This window comes from Tachysurus vachellii, chromosome 15, assembly GCF_030014155.1.
Source record: "Tachysurus vachellii isolate PV-2020 chromosome 15, HZAU_Pvac_v1, whole genome shotgun sequence".
NCBI classification, from domain to species: domain Eukaryota; kingdom Metazoa; phylum Chordata; class Actinopteri; order Siluriformes; family Bagridae; genus Tachysurus; species Tachysurus vachellii.
In genome coordinates this window covers 381,907-405,563 of record NC_083474.1, presented here as the reverse complement: position 1 = coordinate 405,563, position 23,657 = coordinate 381,907, and the positions used below count along the sequence as shown (strand labels likewise).

General features: G+C 41.1%; 2 protein-coding genes across 2 annotated transcripts in view; both read left to right on the top strand.

Moving 5' to 3' along the window:
- The window catches only part of trappc6bl (trafficking protein particle complex subunit 6B, like), a 5,849-nt gene extending 3,892 nt beyond the window's left edge, over nucleotides 1-1,957 (top strand). The window contains exons 6-7 of the mRNA XM_060887849.1: nucleotides 836-929; nucleotides 1,214-1,957. Coding sequence (XP_060743832.1) covers nucleotides 836-929; nucleotides 1,214-1,245 — 126 coding nt within the window. The 3' untranslated portion in view covers nucleotides 1,246-1,957. The remainder of the gene's footprint in view (nucleotides 1-835; nucleotides 930-1,213) is intronic.
- An 8,740-nt stretch (nucleotides 1,958-10,697) lies between these two features.
- zgc:114130 (uncharacterized protein LOC570332 homolog) lies at nucleotides 10,698-13,492 on the top strand. The gene is made up of 2 exons (XM_060888239.1): nucleotides 10,698-10,845; nucleotides 12,371-13,492. Exons 1-2 carry the CDS (start codon nucleotides 10,792-10,794, stop codon nucleotides 13,355-13,357), a joined length of 1,041 nt encoding a protein of 346 aa, XP_060744222.1. The 5' UTR covers nucleotides 10,698-10,791; the 3' UTR covers nucleotides 13,358-13,492.
- The last annotated feature ends 10,165 nt before the right edge of the window (nucleotides 13,493-23,657 follow it).

The following is a 23,657-nucleotide window of genomic DNA, read 5'->3' as shown; positions in this document are numbered from 1 at the left end:
AAAGTGCACAAAGTGTAACATAAGGAAAGTGCACAAAGTGTAACATAAGGAAAGTGCACAAAGTGTAACATAAGGAAAGTGCACAAAGTGTAACATAATAAAGTGCACAAAGTGTAACATAAGGAAAGTGCACAAAGTGTAACATAAGGAAAGTGCACAAAGTGTAACATAAGGAAAGTGCACAAAGTGTAACATAATAAAGTGCACAAAGTGTAACATAAGGAAAGTGCACAAAGTGTAACATAAGGAAAGTGCACAAAGTGTAACATAAGGAAAGTACACAAAGTGTAACATAAGGAAAGTGCACAAAGTGTAACATAATAAAGTGCACAAAGTGTAACATAAGGAAAGTGCACAAAGTTTAACATAATAAAGTGCACAAAGTGTAACATAAAGTGCACAAAGTGTAACATAATAAAGTGCACAAAGTGTAACATAATAAAGTGCACAAAGTGTAACATAATAAAGTGCACAAAGTGTAACATAAGGAAAGTGCACAAAGTGTAACATAATAAAGTGCACAAAGTGTAACATAATAAAGTGCACAAAGTGTAACATAATAAAGTGCACAAAGTGTAACATAATAAAGTGCACAAAGTGTAACATAATAAAGTGCACAAAGTGTAACATAAGGAAAGTGCACAAAGTGTAACATAATAAAGTGCACAAAGTGTAACATAATAAAGTGCACAAAGTGTAACATAATAAAGTGCACAAAGTGTAACATAATAAAGTGCACAAAGTGTAACATAATAAAGTGCACAAAGTGTAACATAATAAAGTGCACAAAGCTGCAGGACGTGTCAGTCCTAATAACAGTGTTTTTCCCCTTCAGTATTTGGCTTACACGTGTGGTTTAATTAGAGGAGCCTTGTCTAACCTGGGCTTGGAGGGTGTGGTGACTGCTGAGGTTTCATTAATGCCATCATGTGAGCATCAGCTTCATGTGTTTATAATATATATAAATATAGAGAATAATATTAGTATTAATATTAATAATAATATAGAGACTCAAGAGCTTCATATTAATATTCATCACTAAGTTTCTCTGGAATAATCATAACAAACTGTTTAAACTGTGTTCAGTAACCCAGATGTTACGAGTTATTCAGTATTATTTACTAAAGAAATTATTAAATTATTTATAATATTATTACTCGTACTTTGATTCGAATCGTATTTCATTGTGTTTCTGTTTATTTTTGACTTTCAGGCAAATTTCAGGTTGTGATCCAGAAACCCTGATCCTCTGTCCGGTTGCTCTGAATGTAATGATGAGATGTTTACAACTAAGAAGATGTTTACAGCAGATCCCAGCAGATGCTGTGAGAGGTTCAGGGAGAACAGAACCAAGAGATACAGAACTGTAGAATAATGAAAATGACTCTCAGGCCTCAGGAGGAGCAGGAAGCTGCTCACATCTCATCCCTTCTGCTGTGTTCATCTCAGTCCAGAAGCCCAGAGACAGTTTACTAAAACGTACAATAAACAAATGATGACAAACTATTTATTAAACCAATAGAGTCTCAGATAGCATTAAAAATGTGTTCCATCATTTATTCCTTCTTGTTTGTGTGTGATGTGAGATTTCTGACCCTTCAGTTGTAGAGCGGTGCTGAGTTTAAAAGTCGATTCTTGGTTTCTAACCACAGGAGAAATGATTTCAGCTCCGTTTACTGCCACAGTGTACAGATGTTCTGTACTCCGGAGCTCGAGTAACACAAACCCACAGTTTCTTTTTATTTCACTTTCAGACGGTTCACTCTTTACTGTAAGTGTGCAGTGTGTAGATTATTGTGTCAGTGTGTAAATGTGTGTTTAGATCTAGTTGTGTTCTGGACTTTATCTGTCTCCTCTGCATCTATTCCACAGAAAGTGACTTTTTATTTCGTATTGAGGGTTTAAAAAAAAGCTGCTTTGGTTTTTTTTTTTAAATAAATGTTGTCTTTAATTCCTAGTTGTGAACTTGTGTCTCCGTGCTTAATGTTTGGAGCTCACAGTGCAGTGCCGCTGAGGCCTGAGGTCATGCTGATGTTGATACTGAAGTGATGAAGGCTCCATTTCCCACTCAGCTATCTGCTGTGCAGGACAGACTCCATCTGTTGATCTCGATCGTTCTGTTGAATGATCTCCCCGGCGTGTTTACGCTACAGCCATGGAACAGAACTGCAGAACTTTAACAACAAATGTTTAACAATTTTCTGCAGGCTAAGTGAGGACGTGTGGCAGATTTGCTCCATTTGTTCCTCTCATAATCAGTTGTGAGATTTTTGGCAGAAAAGATGGAGACCAGGGACCTGTGTGGAGGGCGGGCAGGTAACATCGTAGCTCGGAGCGGGATACAATAACTTCTCATGTGCCACTCATTTAAAAAAAAGAGCCAGTCTTTGTTAGAGAGCGAGAGTGGACTGAGAATACAGGATGTCTGTGGACTTTTGTGCAACCAGTGAAAGGATTAAGAATCTGAAAAGGAGTTGGGGAAATACCAAAGACTTGTACCTAATCCCTTCCCCTGTTAATGCCTGCTCTTGATTAAAAGAAGGAGAGAGAGAGAGAGAGACTATAGAGGGATGTGGAGAGGTAGAGTCTGTTCGCAGTGGACTGTGCGAGAGCTCTAATAAAGCTCAGTCTCCTGAGTCGTCACTTCTGTAACATTTGACTCGTGGCTCTGTGTGTAATAACATTAAATCCTCTATTTATTCACTTCATTCAAAGTTTCCCAGAAAATCACATGTGCAGAAATAATAAAGTCAGATGTTCTAGTCCCAGTTCTCAAGATATCCATGACCTCTGCATGAAAGGACAGCGTTAGTGTGTCTCTCTTTATCTTCAGTGTCTCGCAGCTGACTCACATTATGTCACTGCCACTGCAGGCTAATGGACTTCATGGGGGGAAAAAAAACTGTCTTTGTTCAGCTCCTTAGTCGCTGCACACACACACACACACACACACCACCCCCACACACCCTCTCCCATTTGGCATCTCCGTGGCAATAGGACATTTGTGTAGTGATGGACAGTCTCACGTCACTCCTTTTGCCTCATCTTCGCTCTCTCGTGCTTCTCCTCGACTCATCCTGGAGCTCACGACCTTTTGTGTTCCTTCTCCGATTCTGAGTGAATCAACAGGCTCGCTGTTAGTGAGAGCGTAAGAACGGCAGGGTCTGGCAGAGGGCAGGGGGGAGTAGTGACCTGTGACCCTGCTGCATTACCTGCTGGGTATGACCCAGGAGTCTCCAGTCCTCAGAGGAGCTTGACTGAATCACAAGTTGTGTTTTTAATGGTTCCCAGCTGGATCTAAGGAAGAGACGCTGATCTATCTGTGAACTAAATTACAGCAGAGAACACAGAGACTTTGTTCTGCCGGCTATGATTTCACATCACTTCATCTCACCATGCAGAAAGTAGAAAGGTCCAAACTTAGAGCCAATAAAACTCTCTTTATTTATTTAAAGGAGCTTGTACACAATCTTTAGGTATCTTAATGATCATCTTACTCCATGTCCTTATGAACGAGTCGTTACTGTAGGAATAATAACGAGAACATTAATATAACATTTTAATAAAATCCTAAATTATTTGAATTACAGTAAATTCTAGGAAACATAGGTCAGATTTGAGGATTCTGCTGCGCTGTGCGATTATCTCATGTGTATGAGGTTTTGCAGTGTTGCAGTTACAGCTGTGTTTCTGCTTCTGCTAGCATTTGGTTAGCACTGCTAACTCCTGCTATTTCAGGAGTTTCACAGATGATGCAGCAGGGACGTGAAACTCTGACGTGGCTGTATTTTAGTAGCTGTGAGATTTGGTCCCTTGCTGAGACTCTTTTAAAGTATATAAAGTGCTTGTAGACCACGTGTAGACTGAGAACAATAGACATTACTGCAGATAGGAAACAGTGGGAAGAAGTGGAGAGCGAAGTCAGCAGTAGCACATAAACATGTCCACATGTGTCCAGCCGTAGCTCCTCCACCTCCACTCTCGCTGAGGGGCAAATAAAGGTTTTGGATGAAGTGTTGCCCTAAAAGTCCACCCAGCCCCCACCTGCTTCTTCCCCCTCAGGAGTCACAAATCAGAGCAATATCCAGACTATCTGCAAGTCTCCTTTAGCAGGAATAAACAAGGCCATGATAAGGCTGAGTAACCTGGACCTGGTCTGGAGTCAGAAGTCATCTACAGGCCAGGCTGCTGTGAGGTGAAGCAGTGGTGAGGAAACATCCTGAAGAGACGTTTCATAATAAATCATGCTGGAAAACGAGAGAACTAACATTGTTAAATACATGACAGTAAATATCTGATTATTCCTGCTTTCTGACTCGTCGTCGTGTCTTCTGGTGGACTCTCCCTGAATTCTCCTGAAATTCTCTGGTTTCATCACCAAAACTTCTTTATATTGTCCCTGTAGACTACTGTAGGCTCCTTTTTATTTCAGAAACATTGTCAACTTGGCACCTATTTAATTTAATGGCTTTAAGATCTAAACATTTTTAAATCCTCTGGATAAATTTGCTTCTCTTGTATGCATGGGTTCCCTCCAGGTTCTCCAGAGTTCTCCTACTGACCAGCTACATGTGGTGGACTGGTGTGTGTGTGTGTGTGTGTGTGTGTGTGTGTGCCGTCTTAGGTGAATTCTCTCTGCTTCCACGATGTATCACAGTGACCCCATGACCAGGAATAAATTCTGGACCCCTTGAATGTGAAGTTTTCCTTGTCTTTGTTCCTTATTCTGCTGACAGTGTGTTTCTTTTTTGTAGTGACCTGGTGTTTTGTTCTGTGTATGATGATTAAAATGATGATGATCTCCTTACTTCTCACCTAAGGCTTGTGGTTCTCTTGTTCTGAATAAGGAAACTGCACCAGGAGAACTAAGATAAACCAAATTTGGCAAGATTCCTTTTACCATTAATGAACTTTTTTGGATTATTCCCACCGTCCCTTTGATAAAAAGAGACAGAGAGTGTGTTTTTTTTTTAACCCCAACACTCTAGTACTGTATAAAACTTTCTCTTGTGCTAAAGACTCACAAAGCTTTTATCAGGAAACGTAATGGCATCAGTTATAACATACGTCTCTGTTCTTCTCCATCTTTCTTTAAGTCAGGCACAAAAGAGTTGCCCTAAAGTTCAAACCCACCCTTTATGAGCGAGTCTGCAGGAGGAAAGCTGTGCTGGCTTTGTTCAGCAAGTGAGAGAAAAAAAACAACAATGCTGCTGCTCAGACAAGACTGGAAGCCAGATCTGTAGGACTGACCCCCATATCTCATTAGAGAAGATTCTGAAGTTTATTAAGAGTGGATGGCCCTGGTGGATGTGAAGGAAGAGAGCTTGAAGAGAGCTCTACAAGTTGGGGGTGAGTTCTGTGTGTGTGTGTGTGTGTGTGTGTGTGTGTGTGTGTGTGTGTGTGTGTTGTTGGATGGTGGTGGGGGTAGTTCTCCATTCCTTTACAGCAAGCAGATGTTCTGCTAGTACCAAGCAGCTCCAGGCATTAAGTGGGGCATTAAATGTTGTAGTACTCAAATACGCCCTCAGTGAGACTCCACACATGAGATGAGGGATGTGGAGGTTTATTCCTGCTATTGTATTGCACCCATCCCTACAGACCCCCCCACCCCCACACACACCCTACCTACCCCCCACTTACCCCATATAAGTACACATTTCCATGTTTCCGAATAGCCATTAAAGACCCAGCTTTAAATGGGGCCAGCAAGGAACGGACTTTTAAAGGAACTCTGTACGATCCTGGATGAGATTGGACCCTAATAAATGTCCCGTGGGGCTTTAAATTTAAATTAAATAAAAAAAAAAAAAAAGAAATATATAAATAAATAAAGAATTCCACTGGTTGAATTCCTCTGGCTATATTTAGTCAATTCAGTCTGTAAAAAAAGGAATATGATTATCAATAAACCCATCATTATATTATGTCAGTCCTCGGCTAATCACCGTAGCGTAGGTCATTAACATGGTTAAATAATTATTTGTTTATTTTATAAAATGCTTGGAAACTGATTTGATTTTATGGTTTATTTTAATCCAAGTTTTCATGTTGTACATTTTGTTTAATTACAGCCACACAAACACTCGCTGACGTGACACGTGTTGAGTTTATTTACTGTGGTGTTAATGAAGGTTTCTCTGTAGCGTTACAGTAGGCTACGGTAACGTCTTCGTCTCACCCACACGGTTGTTCTGTGAGAACTTGCTGTGGTCTTTGGACGCTTTGTTTCCTTTAAGGTAACTGGACACCTGTTGCCCCTAGGAGTTGGACTTCTGGCCCCTATCTCCTAAACACACGCTCTCAATCTTCCAACACAAACACACACACTTAGGCACTTAACCCCAGGCAAAGGCATAACAATGTGGAAGGTTTACCTTGTCAGTACAGATCGTTTTGACTTGTTTAAGTGTGGCTGCATCTCCAGCTCCTAGCTGTGTCAGGACCTGTACGATTGATGCTTCTGCTCCACACCAGAAGTTTAAACACTGTACATTTCACTGCAGTAAAGACAAGGCTGGTGCTGAGGGGGACACAGCGCCTCCTGGTGGAACACAGGGACAGTGGTTAATTATTCTAGTAAATTAATATAGAGACCTGGTGGCTAATAAAACAATAAATTTATTGTAAGCTTGCAGTAAAAAGTCTATAAGTACAGTTCAGATACAGCAGCTACACGCTATAATGACATCATTTCCCTCCTCCACTGTCGTATTAGAGCCTGGAATTAACAGGTAACACTTAATATTAACACGTCTGTGCTAAAAAATGACCATGGTCTTTTTTTATTGTCATTGATTAAGAAATTAAATTCTAAAAAAAAAAACAAGTACAATTAACTTTTTTAAAAACAAGCAAAAAAAGTAAAGCTTCCAAATGTTCTGGTATAAAAGTGTTAAACACGTGTTGTATGGAAACCTGAAGCAGTGTCTGAATGTGGAGCTCTGATTAAACCAGAAACATCTTCTGTGGGATCTTTTCACAAAATATGTCACATGTAAATTGTTGGTTTCTTTTTTTTTTTTTGTACATTCAGTACCTGAGCAGATGAACATCTCTGTGGCTGAGGAATAGCAGCGATCACATTTGATTTGATTTGCTGAAGTTTTCAACAGTGATATTAAAATATCTGAGGGCAGGAAACCGAGGAGCTTGAACAGAGCACGCTGTTGTGACTAATGGATTGTGGGTGATTTTCAGATGGACAGGAAATCCACTTTCTTGGTGAGACGTTGAATTTTTCCATAATTTTTACTAAAAATATGTTTTACTAAGAACGTTACTGGAACATCATATCAGCATGGAACAGAAGACTGACTGATACGACAATTCAGGTCACTAAAAGTCACCGTCTACATGAATCATCTTCCTTTTTTAAAACTCTAGATACAGGGTGTATAATGGCTGGTGAAAAGCCTATTGTCCCTTCACACATGTGCCTTTCTTACACCGGTTCCCTGCACTCTTGATTAGCATAAGAACAGTTGTGTGAGTGGAGTGTGAAATATCCTTTTCATGTTGTGTTATGGCACCGAGATCAGCAGCTCCCACACCACTGCACGCAGAAGAGGGTCAGGGTTTTAAAACCTAACTTCCGGAAGTGGTTTCGTGCAGCAATCCCCAGACCGTGCAGCTGCAGTAAGCATTACAAGTTGATTGACGTGATACTCTGTAGGTTTACAGATCATTTGCGGTGGAATGCCAGAGTGCTGGACGTGTGAATGGCTTCAGATGGTGTGTGAAGGCACTTGATCATATTGTCTCATTGAGATGTTGAGAAAGACGGAGCAGCGTGAACCGAACATCACGTAGTGTGACTGGCAGTTTATGACATGTCTCCTAACAGGACAATGATCCATAATTCTGGATCCTTTTAAAGATCTTAATGTTGGCCTGACAGTCATTCCTAAACACCCACGTGCACATAAAAGAGTGACAGGCTCTCTGGGGTTTGTCTGCACAGCCATTTAGGATGAGTGATTTTGGGAGTGGGGGTGTATTTTAGGGCAGCATTCCTCTTTGCCCCATGACACTGTTGTGATTAAGGATTAGAGCAGAGGGCCTTCAGCCATCTTTGCTCTTTCCTAAACAACCCCCCTATCTACCCCATACGCCCTCCATCCCCTTTCTAACTAAAAAACCCCTGAGCACTCACCCTCAGGTGGGGGGTGGGGGGGTGGGTGCCTTTTTGTTAGTTCAAGAACTTTTTACTCATTATGCTCTAATACCCTTTTGCTCAATCAGTGGAGAAGGAGGCAGAGCTCTCCCATGCCCCCAACATACACACACACAAACTCACCCCTTCCTCCTCCACCATAACCACACACTCTGCCCTCACTTGTCTGGTTAGTGTGATGTTAGTGAAGTAATGCAGTCATGTTCCTCTACCCAAAACAAACTCCATTCTGAAAGTTACTTTATCTGTCATGTGGTCTGTCATGTGGTCTGTCATGTGGTCTGTGAGCTACGGCTTTTCTACGGGATAAAAAGCAACCAAGAATCAAATAAATATAATACGTGCACATCGCTTACTCGGCTGTGTGAGATTTTGACCATCACACTGTGAAAGCAGTGACGTAGTTAAATCCACCTAAAATTCTGTGGCTTCAGTTTCTCAGGCTGTTAAAGAAATCCCACAACATATAAGTAAGCTGTTAAAGATCATCGCTGTTAAGACATTTATTGTTTTTCGTTTGCAGTGTTAAGTTTTTCCTCATTTAAACACATCCACATTTGAGATCAAGTTACAGAGGTTTAGAAGGTGGACTGGACATGGTTTAGCTGCTCCACAAAAACAACAACCCTTATGTTTCAACATGTTCTTGGTAAGCTGACATCTTGGCCCGGACTAACCCTCTTGCTTTTGTCTGGTTTTGGGAACAATGGAGGGAACCTTGTTAGTGTGGAGCACTTTAGAGCTAGAGGGTAAAATTACAGTCTCCTGTGTGTGTGTAAGTGTGTGTGTATTTGTGTGTGTGTGTGTGTGTGTGTGTGTGTGTGTGAGTGTGTATTTGTGTGAGTGTGTGTGTGAGTGTATGTGTGTGTGTATTTATGTGTGTGTGTGTATGTGTGTGTATGTGTGTGAGTGAGTGTGTATGTGTGTGTGTGTGTGTATTTGTGTGTGTGTATGTATTTGTGTGTGTGTGTGTGTGTGTGTGAGTGTGTATTTGTGTGAGTGTGTGTGTGTGAGTGTATGTGTGTATGTGTGTGTGTATTTATGTGTGTGTGTATGTGTGTGTGTGTGTATTTGTGTGTGTGTGTGTGTGAGTGAGTGTGTATGTGTGTGTGTGTGTGTATTTGTGTGTGTGAGTGTGTGTATGTGAGTGAGTGTGAGTGTGTGAGTGAGTGTTTATTTGTGTGTGTGTGTGTGTGTGTGTGTGTGTGTGTGAGTGAGTGAGTGTGTATTTGTGTGTGTGTGTGTGTGTGTATGTGTGTGTGAGAGAGAGAATAAATAATGACTTTAGGTAAGGTATAACTCGTAATTTTCTCTGCATTAAAGTGACTCCTCCATGTGTCCATGTGTACCTGGTGCTTCACTCAGTCAGTGGTGTGGACACTCAGAGACAACCTTGTCTCCTGTCTCAGTGGGACCACCGTGACTCTGTCTGCTGTCACCATGATGAGGGATATAAAGTGCCTTTAATGTCAGCCTTTTAACCAGTCGGTGAAACTTTCAACACCTTCAGCTGGTTGTATCAAAGACGCTCTGTGGTGTCCTCGGCTCTGGGGTCTGACAGCGTGGCTCACTAGTGCTCAGGAGCTGAATTATCTGATTCTGATCAAGCAGCACACAGACACATAGGGCCAGAATTTATAAAGAAAGATAAACAAAACTGCTGTAAGCACAGAGTCGAGAACATGCTTTCATTATAATAAATAATAATAATAATAATAATAATAATAATAATAATAATAATAATAATGACTGATTTAGGGGCTGAGTGACTGACATCAGAGACACAACTTAACACTTATTACTGCTTTTATAGACATTAACCAGTTTGACTCCTACTCAGTGCCCTATTTAATGCCCTACTCAGTGATCTACTCAGTGCCCTATTTAGTGCCCTACTCAGTGCCCTATTTAGTGCCCTATTTAGTTCCCTACTCAGTGCCCTATTTAATGCCCTACTCAGTGATCTACTCAGTGCCCTATTTAATGCCCTACTCAGTGCCCTATTTAGTGCCCTATTTAGTTCCCTACTCAGTGCCCTATTTAATGCCCTACTCAGTGATCTACTCAGTGCCCTATTTAATGCCCTACTCAGTGCCCTATTTAGTGCCCTATTTAGTTCCCTACTCAGTGCCCTATTTAATGCCCTACTCAGTGATCTACTCAGTGCCCTATTTAGTGCCCTACTCAGTGCCCTATTTAGTGCCCTATTTAGTTCCCTACTCAGTGCCCTATTTAATGCCCTACTCAGTGATCTACTCAGTGCCCTATTTAGTGCCCTAATCAGTGCCCTATTTAGTGCCCTACTCAGTGCCCTATTTAGTGCCCTATTCAGTGCCCTATTTAGTGCCCTACTCAGTGCCCTATTCAGTGCCCTATTCAGTGCCCTATTTAGTGCCCTACTCAGTCATTTGGAACGAACCCCGTTCTTTTTGGAGGCGTGGCTGTGTGAGAGCGCACGAGCTTAAAACTACGTGTTGGTGTCAGAGCTGGAGTAAGTTTTGAGGCCAGAGAGAGAGAGAGAGAGAGAGAGAGAGAGAGAGAGAGAGAGAGAGAGAGAGAGAGAGAGAATAAAACACACCATACAGAAGGGACACCTCATTGCCTCGGGCTCAGAGATCATGCCGTCTTACGCCTTTAATCAGGTTATTGACAAAGATGACGTCATGTTTAAGGTAAAATCTCTGTTTGTCTCGTGCAGTTTTCTGTGTGTTTGTGACTCAGAGTCGGTTCACGTTTCTCTAATGAAACACACACACGTGTGCGTGCAGCTGAACGTCTTTAAACAAGTGCACTAACTTTATCAGCAGTGTTTAAAGGTGTTTTGTGTTCTGGTGACCCCATGATCTGTGTTAGTGTGTTAATGTGTTAATGTTAGTGTGTTAATGTTAGTGTGTTAGTGTGTTAATGTTAGTGTGTTAGTGTGTTAATGTTAGTGTGTTAGTGTGTTAATGTTAGTGTGTTAATGTTAGTGTGTTAATGTTAGTGTGTTAATGTTAGTGTGTTAGTGTGTTAATGTTAGTGTGTTAATGTTAGTGTGTTTGTGTGTTAATGTTAGTGTGTTAGTGTGTTTGTGTGTTAATGTTAGTGTGTTAATGTGTTAATGTTAGTGTGTTAATGTTAGTGTGTTAATGTTAGTGTGTTAATGTTAGTGTGTTAATGTTAGTGTGTTAATGTTAGTGTGTTTGTGTGTTAATGTTAGTGTGTTTGTGTGTTAATGTTAGTGTGTTTGTGTGTTAATGTTAGTGTGTTAGTGTGTTTGTGTGTTAATGTGTTAATGTTAGAGTGTTAATGTGTTGATGTGCACTGAGATGGATCACAAGCTCTCAGTCCTGAAGAGAATTAAACCACTTTATAAAGTATAAAGGGCACTAAATGCAGTCTGCTGTGTGTATTTTACTGCACTGTAAAATCTGTTTACTTTCATTATTAAGCATCAGATTAAACCTGCAGTTAAGTTTAAATGTAAACAACTAAAGAGTCACAGCTTGAACACACACACTCATACACACACACACACTCACACGCATGCATACACACTCACACGCATGCATACACACTCGCACGCATGCATACACACTCGCACGCATGCATACACACTCGCACGCATGCATACACACTCACACGCATGCATACACACTCACACGCATGCATACACACTCACACGCACGCATGCATACACACTCACACGCACGCATGCATACACACTCACACGCATGCATGCATACACACTCACACGCATGCATGCATACACACTCACACGCATGCATGCATACACACTCACACGCATGCATGCATACACACTCACACGCATGCATGCATACACACTCACACGCATGCATGCATACACACTCACACGCATGCATGCATACACACTCACACGCATGCATGCATACACACTCACACGCATACACACTCATACACACATGCATGCATACACACACACTCATGCGCACACACACACACACACATACACACACAGATATTTCACATTAAACTGAACTAAAGCGATACTTATTAAATGTTTGCCTGTTTAACTGTATTAAGTTTATACTGGTTATAAACTGCACACACGCCTCAACCAGACTTCCAAACTGTGTATTGATATAAAATGATTTTTTAAGCCATTAAAGGCCGTATCTTTTTTTTTTAACCAGCTTTTTTTATACATTAATGTATATTTTCTTTCTTTGTTTACAGCAACTGTTAAAACTAGACTTGGGTGGGACTTCTGCACATCCATCAGCTGTCAGATATCAAAAGCCTGGCTCCATTCCTTCTGACCACTGGGCACAAGCCAAAGAACTCTCTCTGTCATCGCGATGGAACAAAACCAGCTTCTGGTCAGACCGTGCCGTCAGTATGGTGGAGGGTGACACCGGAGGTCTCGGCTGGGCATGTGAGAAGCCGGGGTTGGTGTTAAGCTCTGCGTCGTTCTCCGGCTCCTGCGAATCTTCCAGCTCCACTTCTTCACGTTACAAGACTGAACTGTGTCGCACCTTTACAGAAAGAGGCACGTGCAAATATGGGAGCAAGTGCCAGTTTGCTCACGGAGCAGAGGAGCTACGCGGCATCAACCGCCACCCCAAGTACAAGACTGAACCGTGTCGCACGTTCCATTCCATCGGTTTCTGCCCGTACGGTATCCGCTGCCACTTTGTGCACAACAACGATGACGATGCCCACCTTCGCCCTCAACAGCCCTCTTTTCCCACGAGTACCCAGCGTCCCCCTCGCCTGAAGCAGAGCTTTAGCTTCGCTGGCTTTCCTTCTAACCCCACACTACTCGATCCTCCCTTTTCTCACTCGTCCTTCCTCGGCATGCCGCCTGCCTCGCCACCACCTTCTTCGGACACCATCTCCGACCTCCTGGCCATGGCGTTCCCGGAGTTCCAGCCGTCACATGACTCTGGCTGCTCCAGCGGCGAGCCCACTCCTACTACCTCACCCTCTCAGATGCCACCTAGTGCACCTGACCAGAGTTTCAGTGCCTCACTGGGCACACGGAGTCTGTCGCTCACCTCGCTTTCTGACCACGAAGGACGCTGCAGCAGCTCGGCCAGCAGCCTGAGTGGCTCGGATCTGTCTTCGACTCAGGACAGCGCTGCCAAGAGGCTGCCAATCTTCAGCCAGTTGTCTGTCCCTGATGGCTTCTGCACTGAAGGCAGCTTCAGTTTCTTCCTTTAGAGCCAGAATCCTGGTTCTCGCTCCTGATCACAGATTTATACAACATGTACTTGACTCTGTATGTGAGCTCGCTGTGAAGAATTCTACATGTGGTGCCATAAAGAAAGAAGTGGAGGACTTTTTTTTTTTTTTTTTTTTTTAAATCTGTGACTCTCTTTTCAGAGTGCTGTTGAGTTGTGTGTTCGAAGTGAAACACCAGGCGAGATCGGTATTTAAATTGGTTGCCGGATAAAAAGATTATATTTAAAAAAAAAATGCCAAAGAATTTTTGACTCTTAACTATTTTTTTGTATGAATGTTCGTAGACTGAAACTCTGGTCTGTTGTCTGTGCAGAAGGATGTGTTTCTCCTTCAAAGTGCTGTAGTTAGTTTGTGTTCCTCTGAATACCGTTTGAGCAGCAGAACATTTATTAAAGCGTTGTTCTTCTCACGTCATTTATTTCCAGACTAAAGGCAGTATCGTAATTCGTGTATATATTTTTTAAAGCTCGTTAGCTCTGATGTGATTTAGATGTATTTGTGTAAGACTCGAGTGATATTTTTTTTTTTTTGTTTTTTTTTCTCTTTTTTTTTGAACATGGTTCTTAAGGTTCTCAAGGCTTCCATGTTCTATGTAGAGTTGATCAATCTCCAGCAGCTTGATTTTTTTTTTTTTTTTTTTTATATTTATTTTATTGTATTTATAGAAAATGTTTCATGTTTTGTGTTAATATATTTTTTTTTCTCTCCAGTTTTGTACTGAAAATAAAACTTTTTACAAGGATTCTGAGCTCTCGAGTTACTTTTTTTTGTGTATCATAAAGTGCAGAATGTATTTAATATTTAATCAAACCTTTTGTTTTCTGTGCGTTCCCAGGCGAGTGTGTTGTTGGTTGTTTTTGAGGATTTTAATGGTGTGTCTTGGCTCAGAGCCGGAGCGACACCCTTCTGTGAGGTTGATGTGGATGTCTTTTGTTATTCTTCATGCAGTGTTGGGGGTTGTGCTGGTGGCCAATCTAATCTTGCATGGAAATGATGGAGCTTTTGTGTCAGAGTTTTTCTCTCCATCCTACTTCTTCTCACTGATCTGTGCGGTGATGCATCTGAACATTTGAAGTTCCAATTCTTTCTGCTTGTAACCACAAAATAAATGCAGCTGTTTCCCAGCACGTGTCTCACAGTTCCCCAACATGCAGTTTCAGGGCTCATACGTCACACTCTTACCCAAAATTTAACTGATTAAGTAACAACTTTTTTCTGCAAAACACGAGGTAGCGTCTCAAACAGACCACAAAAACTCAGAGCTGAAATTGAATTCTCAGAAATTTTGTCCTGTTCAGTAACAAGCAACAGATTCAGTTCATCACCGACTTGTCCGGAGAAACAATTCCTTTACTAAGGCTTGGGCTTTTCAGAAAGGTGGGACAGCAAAAGGGTTAAACGGCTCCACTGTTCACTATTGTACACCAGGAAGATTCTCCCACATGCCTAGTAAGTCTGCACAAAGGCCGGTTGCATTCTCACACAGGACACAGATCATGTGGAATCCTGAGCAGATGGCAGCATTCACCAAGACTTCAGGTCAAACATATGCTCTCCAGCCTCGCGGATACAATGGAATCTCTCAGAGTCGTGTGTGTGTGTGTGTGTGTGAGAGAGAGAGAGAGAGTTGGGGGTGGAGACCTTTCAGTACTGTATAGCAAAAAGTACCAAAATAATTTTCTCTGTAAAACATAATAATCCCTGTATAAAGTCTGAGTTCCTCACAGATGAGAGGTGTGTGGAGTCTCATCCAGTCCATCAAAAGTCCCCGTGAGAAGAATCAGCATGCAGTGTTTAGGTTTGTGATATCTACTGACTGTGGTGTAAAATACTAAGTGTGGTCTTTACATATGTGACTCTTGGAGGAACTGATTATTGACTGATTTGATTATTTTGGAATTAATTAATGTAACGTTGGTCATCATTAATGTAACGTTGGTCATCAGTAGTGTAACGTTGGTCATCAGTAGTGTAACGTTGGTCATCAGTAATGTAACGTTGGTCATCATTAATGTAACGTTGGTCATCATTAATGTAACGTTGGTCATCAGTAATGTAACGTTGGTCATCAGTAGTGTAACGTTGGTCATCAGTAATGTAACGTTGGTCATCAGTAGTGTAACGTTGGTCATCAGTAGTGTAACGTTGGTCATCAGTAATGTAACGTTGGTCATCATTAATGTAACGTTGGTCATCAGTAATGTAACGTTGGTCATCATTAATGTAACGTTGGTCATCAGTAGTGTAACGTTGGTCATCAGTAATGTAACGTTGGTCATCATTAATGTAACGTTGGTCATCAGTAATGTAACGTTGGTCATCAGTAGTGTAACGTTGGTCATCAGTAGTGTAACGTTGGTCATCAGTAATGTAACGTTGGTCATCAGTAGTGTAACGTTGGTCATAAGTAGTGTAACGTTGGTCATCAGTAATGTAACGTTGGTCATCAGTAATGTAACGTTGGTCATCAGTAATGTATCGTTGGTCATCAGTAATGTAACGTTGGTCATCAGTAGTGTAACGTTGGTCATCAGTAATGTAACGTTGGTCATCATTAATGTAACGTTGGTCATCAGTAATGTAACGTTGGTCATCAGTAGTGTAACGTTGGTCATCAGTAGTGTAACGTTGGTCATCAGTAATGTAACGTTGGTCATCAGTAGTGTAACGTTGGTCATCAGTAATGTAACGTTGGTCATAAGTAGTGTAACGTTGGTCATCAGTAATGTAACGTTGGTCATCATTAATGTAACGTTGGTCATCAGTAATGTAACGTTGGTCATCAGTAGTGTAACGTTGGTCATCAGTAGTGTAACGTTGGTCATCAGTAATGTAACGTTGGTCATCATTAATGTAACGTTGGTCATCAGTAATGTAACGTTGGTCATCAGTAGTGTAACGTTGGTCATCAGTAGTGTAACGTTGGTCATCAGTAATGTAACGTTGGTCATCAGTAGTGTAACGTTGGTCATCAGTAATGTAACGTTGGTCATCAGTAGTGTAACCTTGGTCATCAGTAATGTAACGTTGGTCATCAGTAATGTAACGTTGGTCATCAGTAGTGTAACGTTGGTCATCAGTAGTGTAACGTTGGTCATCAGTAATGTAACGTTGGTCATAAGTAGTGTAACGTTGGTCATAAGTAGTGTAACGTTGGTCATCAGTAATGTAACGTTGGTCATCATTAATGTAACGTTGGTCATCAGTAGTGTAACGTTGGTCATCAGTAGTGTAACGTTGGTCATCAGTAGTGTAACGTTGGTCATCAGTAATGTAACGTTGGTCATAAGTAGTGTAACGTTGGTCATAAGTAGTGTAACGTTGGTCATCAGTAATGTAACGTTGGTCATCATTAATGTAACGTTGGTCATCAGTAGTGTAACGTTGGTCATCAGTAGTTAATGATGACCAACGTTACATTACTGATGACCAACGTTACATTACTGATGACCAACGTTACATTACTGATGACCAACGTTACATTACTGATGACCAACGTTACACTACTGATGACCAACGTTACATTACTGATGACCAACGTTACATTACTGATGACCAACGTTACATTACTGATGACCAACGTTACATTACTGATGACCAACGTTACACTGCTGATGACCAACGTTACATTGCTGATGACCAACGTTACATTGCTGATGACCAACGTTACACTACTGATGACCAACGTTACACTACTGATGACCAACGTTACATTACTGATGACCAACGTTACATTACTGATGACCAACGTTACACTACTGATGACCAACGTTACATTACTGATGACCAACGTTACATTACTGATGACCAACGTTACACTACTGATGACCAACGTTACACTGCTGATGACCAACGTTACACTACTGATGACCAACGTTACACTACTGATGACCAACGTTACATTACTGATGACCAACTTTACACTACAGATCAACGTTACTGTGATGACGGAAGTTTCTTCACACTAGCACCTTACAGCTCCCAGATTCCCGGCTCCATCCTGAGGCTTGCTGTCTGTGTGGAGTTGTGGATGTTCTCCTGGTGTTCGTGCGAGTTTCCTCCGCTGTCTTAAACAGGCAACTGTGCGGATTTGCTCAGATGACGTCCCTGTTGGAGTGAAGGAGTAGGTGTGTGTGGTCCCCTGTGATGGGTGAATTCTCCTGACAAGGATAAAGTGTAACTGCAGATGGCTGGATGAATGAATAATGACACAGTTGTTGAAGCTTTCTTGTGAACTTTGTTGTGTATTTTAAAGTAGTGAGCTGTATCTACCACAAGAGGACAGCACAGTCTTATTCATAAAAGTGAAAAACTGCACCACAAAATCAAGACTTCAAAAACTTTGTAGTCAGTTTGCTTTGTGGATTCATTTACAATAGTGTGAAGTTTTTTATTTAAGAACAAATGATCTTCAGTAAGCACTTTCTGACCAACGTTACACTACTGATGACCAACGTTACACTACTGATGACCAACGTTACACTACTGATGACCAACGTTACACTACTGATGACCAACGTTACATTACTGATGACCAACGTTACACTACTGATGACCAACGTTACATTACTGATGACCAACGTTACATTACTGATGACCAACGTTACATTACTGATGACCAACGTTACACTACTGATGACCAACGTTACATTACTGATGACCAACGTTACATTACTGATGACCAACGTTACATTACTGATGACCAACGTTACACTACTGATGACCAACGTTACACTACTGATGACCAACGTTACATTACCTATGACCAACGTTACATTACTGATGACCAACGTTACATTACTGATGACCAACGTTACACTACTGATGACCAACGTTACATTACTGATGACCAACGTTACACTGCTGATGACCAACGTTACATTGCTGATGACCAACGTTACATTGCTGATGACCAACGTTACATTGCTGATGACCAACGTTACATTACTGATGACCAACGTTACATTACTGATGACCAACGTTACACTACTGATGACCAACGTTACATTACTGATGACCAACGTTACATTACTGATGACCAACGTTACATTACTGATGACCAACGTTACACTACTGATGACCAACGTTACATTACTGATGACCAACGTTACATTAATGATGACCAACGTTACACTACTGATGACCAACGTTACATTACTGATGACCAACGTTACACTACTGATGACCAACGTTACATTACTGATGACCAACGTTACATTACTGATGACCAACGTTACATTACTGATGACCAACGTTACACTACTGATGACCAACGTTACATTACTGATGACCAACGTTACATTAATGATGACCAACGTTACATTACTGATGACCAACGTTACATTACTGATGACCAACGTTACATTACTGATGACCAACGTTACACTACTGATGACCAACGTTACATTACTGATGACCAACGTTACACTACTGATGACCAACGTTACACTACTGATGACCAACGTTACATTACCTATGACCAACGTTACATTACTGATGACCAACGTTACATTACTGATGACCAACGTTACATTACTGATGACCAACGTTACATTACCTATGACCAACGTTACACTACTGATGACCAACGTTACATTACTGATGACCAACGTTACACTGCTGATGACCAACGTTACATTGCTGATGACCAACGTTACATTGCTGATGACCAACGTTACATTACTGATGACCAACGTTACATTACTGATGACCAACGTTACACTACTGATGACCAACGTTACACTACTGATGACCAACGTTACATTACTGATGACCAACGTTACACTACTGATGACCAACGTTACATTACTGATGACCAACGTTACATTAATGATGACCAACGTTACACTACTGATGACCAACGTTACATTACTGATGACCAACGTTACACTACTGATGACCAACGTTACATTACTGATGACCAACGTTACATTACTGATGACCAACGTTACACTACTGATGACCAACGTTACATTACTGATGACCAACGTTACATTAATGATGACCAACGTTACACTACTGATGACCAACGTTACACTACTGATGACCAACGTTACATTACTGATGACCAACGTTACATTAATGATGACCAACGTTACACTACTGATGACCAACGTTACACTACTGATGACCAACGTTACACTACTGATGACCAACGTTACAGTACTGATGACCAACGTTACATTACTGATGACCAACGTTACACTACTGATGACCAACGTTACACTACTGATGACCAACGTTACATTACCTATGACCAAGGTTACATTACCGATGACCAACGTTACATTACCGATGACCAACGTTACATTACCGATGACCAACGTTACACTACTGATGACCAACGTTACATTACTGATGACCAACGTTACATTACTGATGACCAACGTTACACTACTGATGACCAGCGTTACACTACTGATGACCAACGTTACATTACTGATGACCAACGTTACACTACTGATGACCAACGTTACACTACTGATGACCAACGTTACATTACTGATGACCAACGTTACAGTACTGATGACCAACGTTACATTACTGATGACCAACGTTACACTACTGATGACCAACGTTACACTACTGATGACCAACGTTACATTACTGATGACCAACTTTACACTACAGATCAACGTTACTGTGATGACGGAAGTTTCTTCACACTAGCACCTTACAGCTCCCAGATTCCCGGCTCCATCCTGAGGCTTGCTGTCTGTGTGGAGTTGTGGATGTTCTCCTGGTGTTCGTGCGAGTTTCCTCCGCTGTCTTAAACAGGCAACTGTGCGGATTTGCTCAGATGACGTCCCTGTTGGAGTGAAGGAGTAGGTGTGTGTGGTCCCCTGTGATGGGTGAATTCTCCTGACAAGGATAAAGTGTAACTGCAGATGGCTGGATGAATGAATAATGACACAGTTGTTGAAGCTTTCTTGTGAACTTTGTTGTGTATTTTAAAGTAGTGAGCTGTATCTACCACAAGAGGACAGCACAGTCTTATTCATAAAAGTGAAAAACTGCACCACAAAATCAAGACTTCAAAAACTTTGTAGTCAGTTTGCTTTGTGGATTCATTTACAATAGTGTGAAGTTTTTTATTTAAGAACAAATGATCTTCAGTAAGCACTTTCTCTTGGTCAGGGTGGAGGTGGATCTGATGAACACTGGATTTGATGGCAGTCATCACACACTCATTCACACCTTCAATCCATCTACTGTCTAAACCTGTAGAACCCTGAAGAAACCCACACAGACACACCTGAGCTCAGGTTCAGAGCTGTGAGACAGAATGACACCCACAGCACTGCTGCACTGATCCAAGTATTACTTATAGAAGCAATTCTGCTTCAGATAAGATAAGATCATCACTGCCTCTGCTAGTGCTAGTGCTCTCCTCTGATGTTGTGATGTTCTCTTCAGGTAGTCACTGGCAGCATCTACTGCTTCTTGTGTAATTTGACTAACTAACCGTGTGTTTATTTCACTTCAGTCACCTGAACTTTAAGAGGAACCGATCAGATGGTGTTCAGCCCCAGTGTCAGTAGTTCACCCAGTGACATTTCACGTGATTGGCAGGTTGAAATGCTGAGAGCTATAATCAACCTGTTTTTTCACTAAAACTTCTCTCATGAGCAGAAATTGGCCATTCGTAGCCTAGCAACTGTTACTAGGCATGCAAACTTCTGAATAGCTTTCAGAACCTTACAACATGCTGCTCTGGTGGTGTGTGGTGCACAAGCGGAAGGTTTGAAGCTGAGATGAAGGTTCACACACAGGACACACAGGTCTAGGGATGAAACTAATAAACTATAAACTATAGTGTATAGATATAACTAACGCTTGATACGAACTCCTACTCAGTTTTATTAAGCTGATGGAAAATGTGACAATGACGTGTGTTTGATACGATCGTCTCTTCATAGATACTTTAAGGTCTTGTTTCAAGTTTGAAAGTATTTTAAAACATTTAATTGTTCTTTCATCTTTAGCAAATCTTGCACGGGGTCTCACACACACACACACACACACACACACATACACAAACACACATACACACACACACACAAACACACACACATATACACACACATACACACACAAACACACATACACAAACACACATACACAAACACACACACACAAACACATACACATACAAACACATACACACACACACACACACAAACACACACACACACACAAACACATACACAAACACACATACACACACACACAAACACACATACACAAACACACACACATATACACGCATACACACAAACACACATACACAAACACACATACACAAACACACATACACATACAAACACATACACACACAAACACACATACACACACACACAAACACACACACACACATACACACACACACACACACATACACACACAAACACACACACAAACACATACACAAACACATACACAAACACACATACACACACACACACACAAACACACATACACAAACACACATACACAAACACACACACACAAACACACAAACACACACACACACATATACACACACACACACACACAAACACACACACACAAACACATACACATACAAACACATACACACATACACACACACACAAACACACACACACACACAAACACATACACAAACACACATACACACACACACAAACACACATACACAAACACACACACATATACACGCATACACACAAACACACATACACAAACACACATACACAAACACACATACACATACAAACACATACACACACAAACACACATACACACACACACAAACACACACACACACATATACACACACACACACACACACACATACACACACAAACACACACACAAACACATACACAAACACATACACAAACACACATACACACACACACACACAAACACACATACACAAACACACACACACAAACACACACACATATATACACACACACAAACACACATACACAAACACACATACACACACACACAAACACACATACACAAACACACACACATATACACACACATACACACAAACACACATACACAAACACACATACACAAACACACACACACAAACACACACACACAAACACACATACACAAACACACATACACATACACACACACAAACACACATACACAAACACACAAATACACATACAAATACAAACACACACACACAGCTTTACTGGAATGTTTCCTCCATTAACACTTAACACCCAGAACACTATCACTTATTATTTATTTGACAAATCTATAATCAAACATTTTCATAAAAGACTCATAAAGTCATCAGGACTAATGATGAAGGTGGCATCAGTGCTCTGTCTCCACCTTACTATGAGGCCTCACTAAAATGTAGGCTGGGTTCGAGCTTCTTTTTTTAAGCCACAAGGGAACAGTTTCACTTCCTTTCACCGGAGAGCAGTTTTAATTTCCTCCTCTGTTTGCATTTACAGCAGCAGCCCCGAAAGAGGAAGTTCTAGCCTTCACAGCACTGCTACTTCTCCACACCAGCTCACATCAGCATCATCACTTTTTTTATTAGTTTGTCCTCTGGCACAACAAGTGGCATGTTTTATAAAAGCTGTAAGTGAGGTTCAAACTGCTCCACGGCTTCAGTATGATTCTGTTTGGTCTCTCAGGACAAGATCTCACACATCTTCACTGCGTTCCCGTAGTTTTAGAAGATCATGTGCTGGAAATCCCAGGAAATGCCAGATAACACCCAAAGAGATGAAGTGACCTTCTGAAATGACCTTCAGATTGTCCTGACACTCAAACAGCCCTGCGTTTACTTTAGTGCCTTTACTTCAGTTTATTTTAATAGCTTAATGTTTAATATGTCACTCTGTGTTTAATGTAGTGTCATGAAGCTGATTTATTACAGGTTATATGTTGAGTTCTCAGTAAATATTACAGATGAACCAATTCTAAAAAGAACTCAGTGTTTGCCTGGAATTTACTCACTGAAACTGACCAATTCTTCCTCAGTGACGTTTTACTGTGTGCTTATTACGAGACGTCTCTTCCCTCCTCTTTGGGCCTAAAAATGGACAGAATGCAGCAGAAAGCTGTTCCTTAAACCTCCTCACTCCATCTGTGCTCCTATAAAACCATACGAAATATTAATGTTCACTAAATTTAGCAACAGAGACGAGAAATATTCAGATTACTGTTCCAAATCATTCATTTTTTTTTTTTTTTGAGAGGAAGTGGGTTTACAGATGGAGGGGACAGGAAGGTGGAGGAGGCTGAGGCAGGA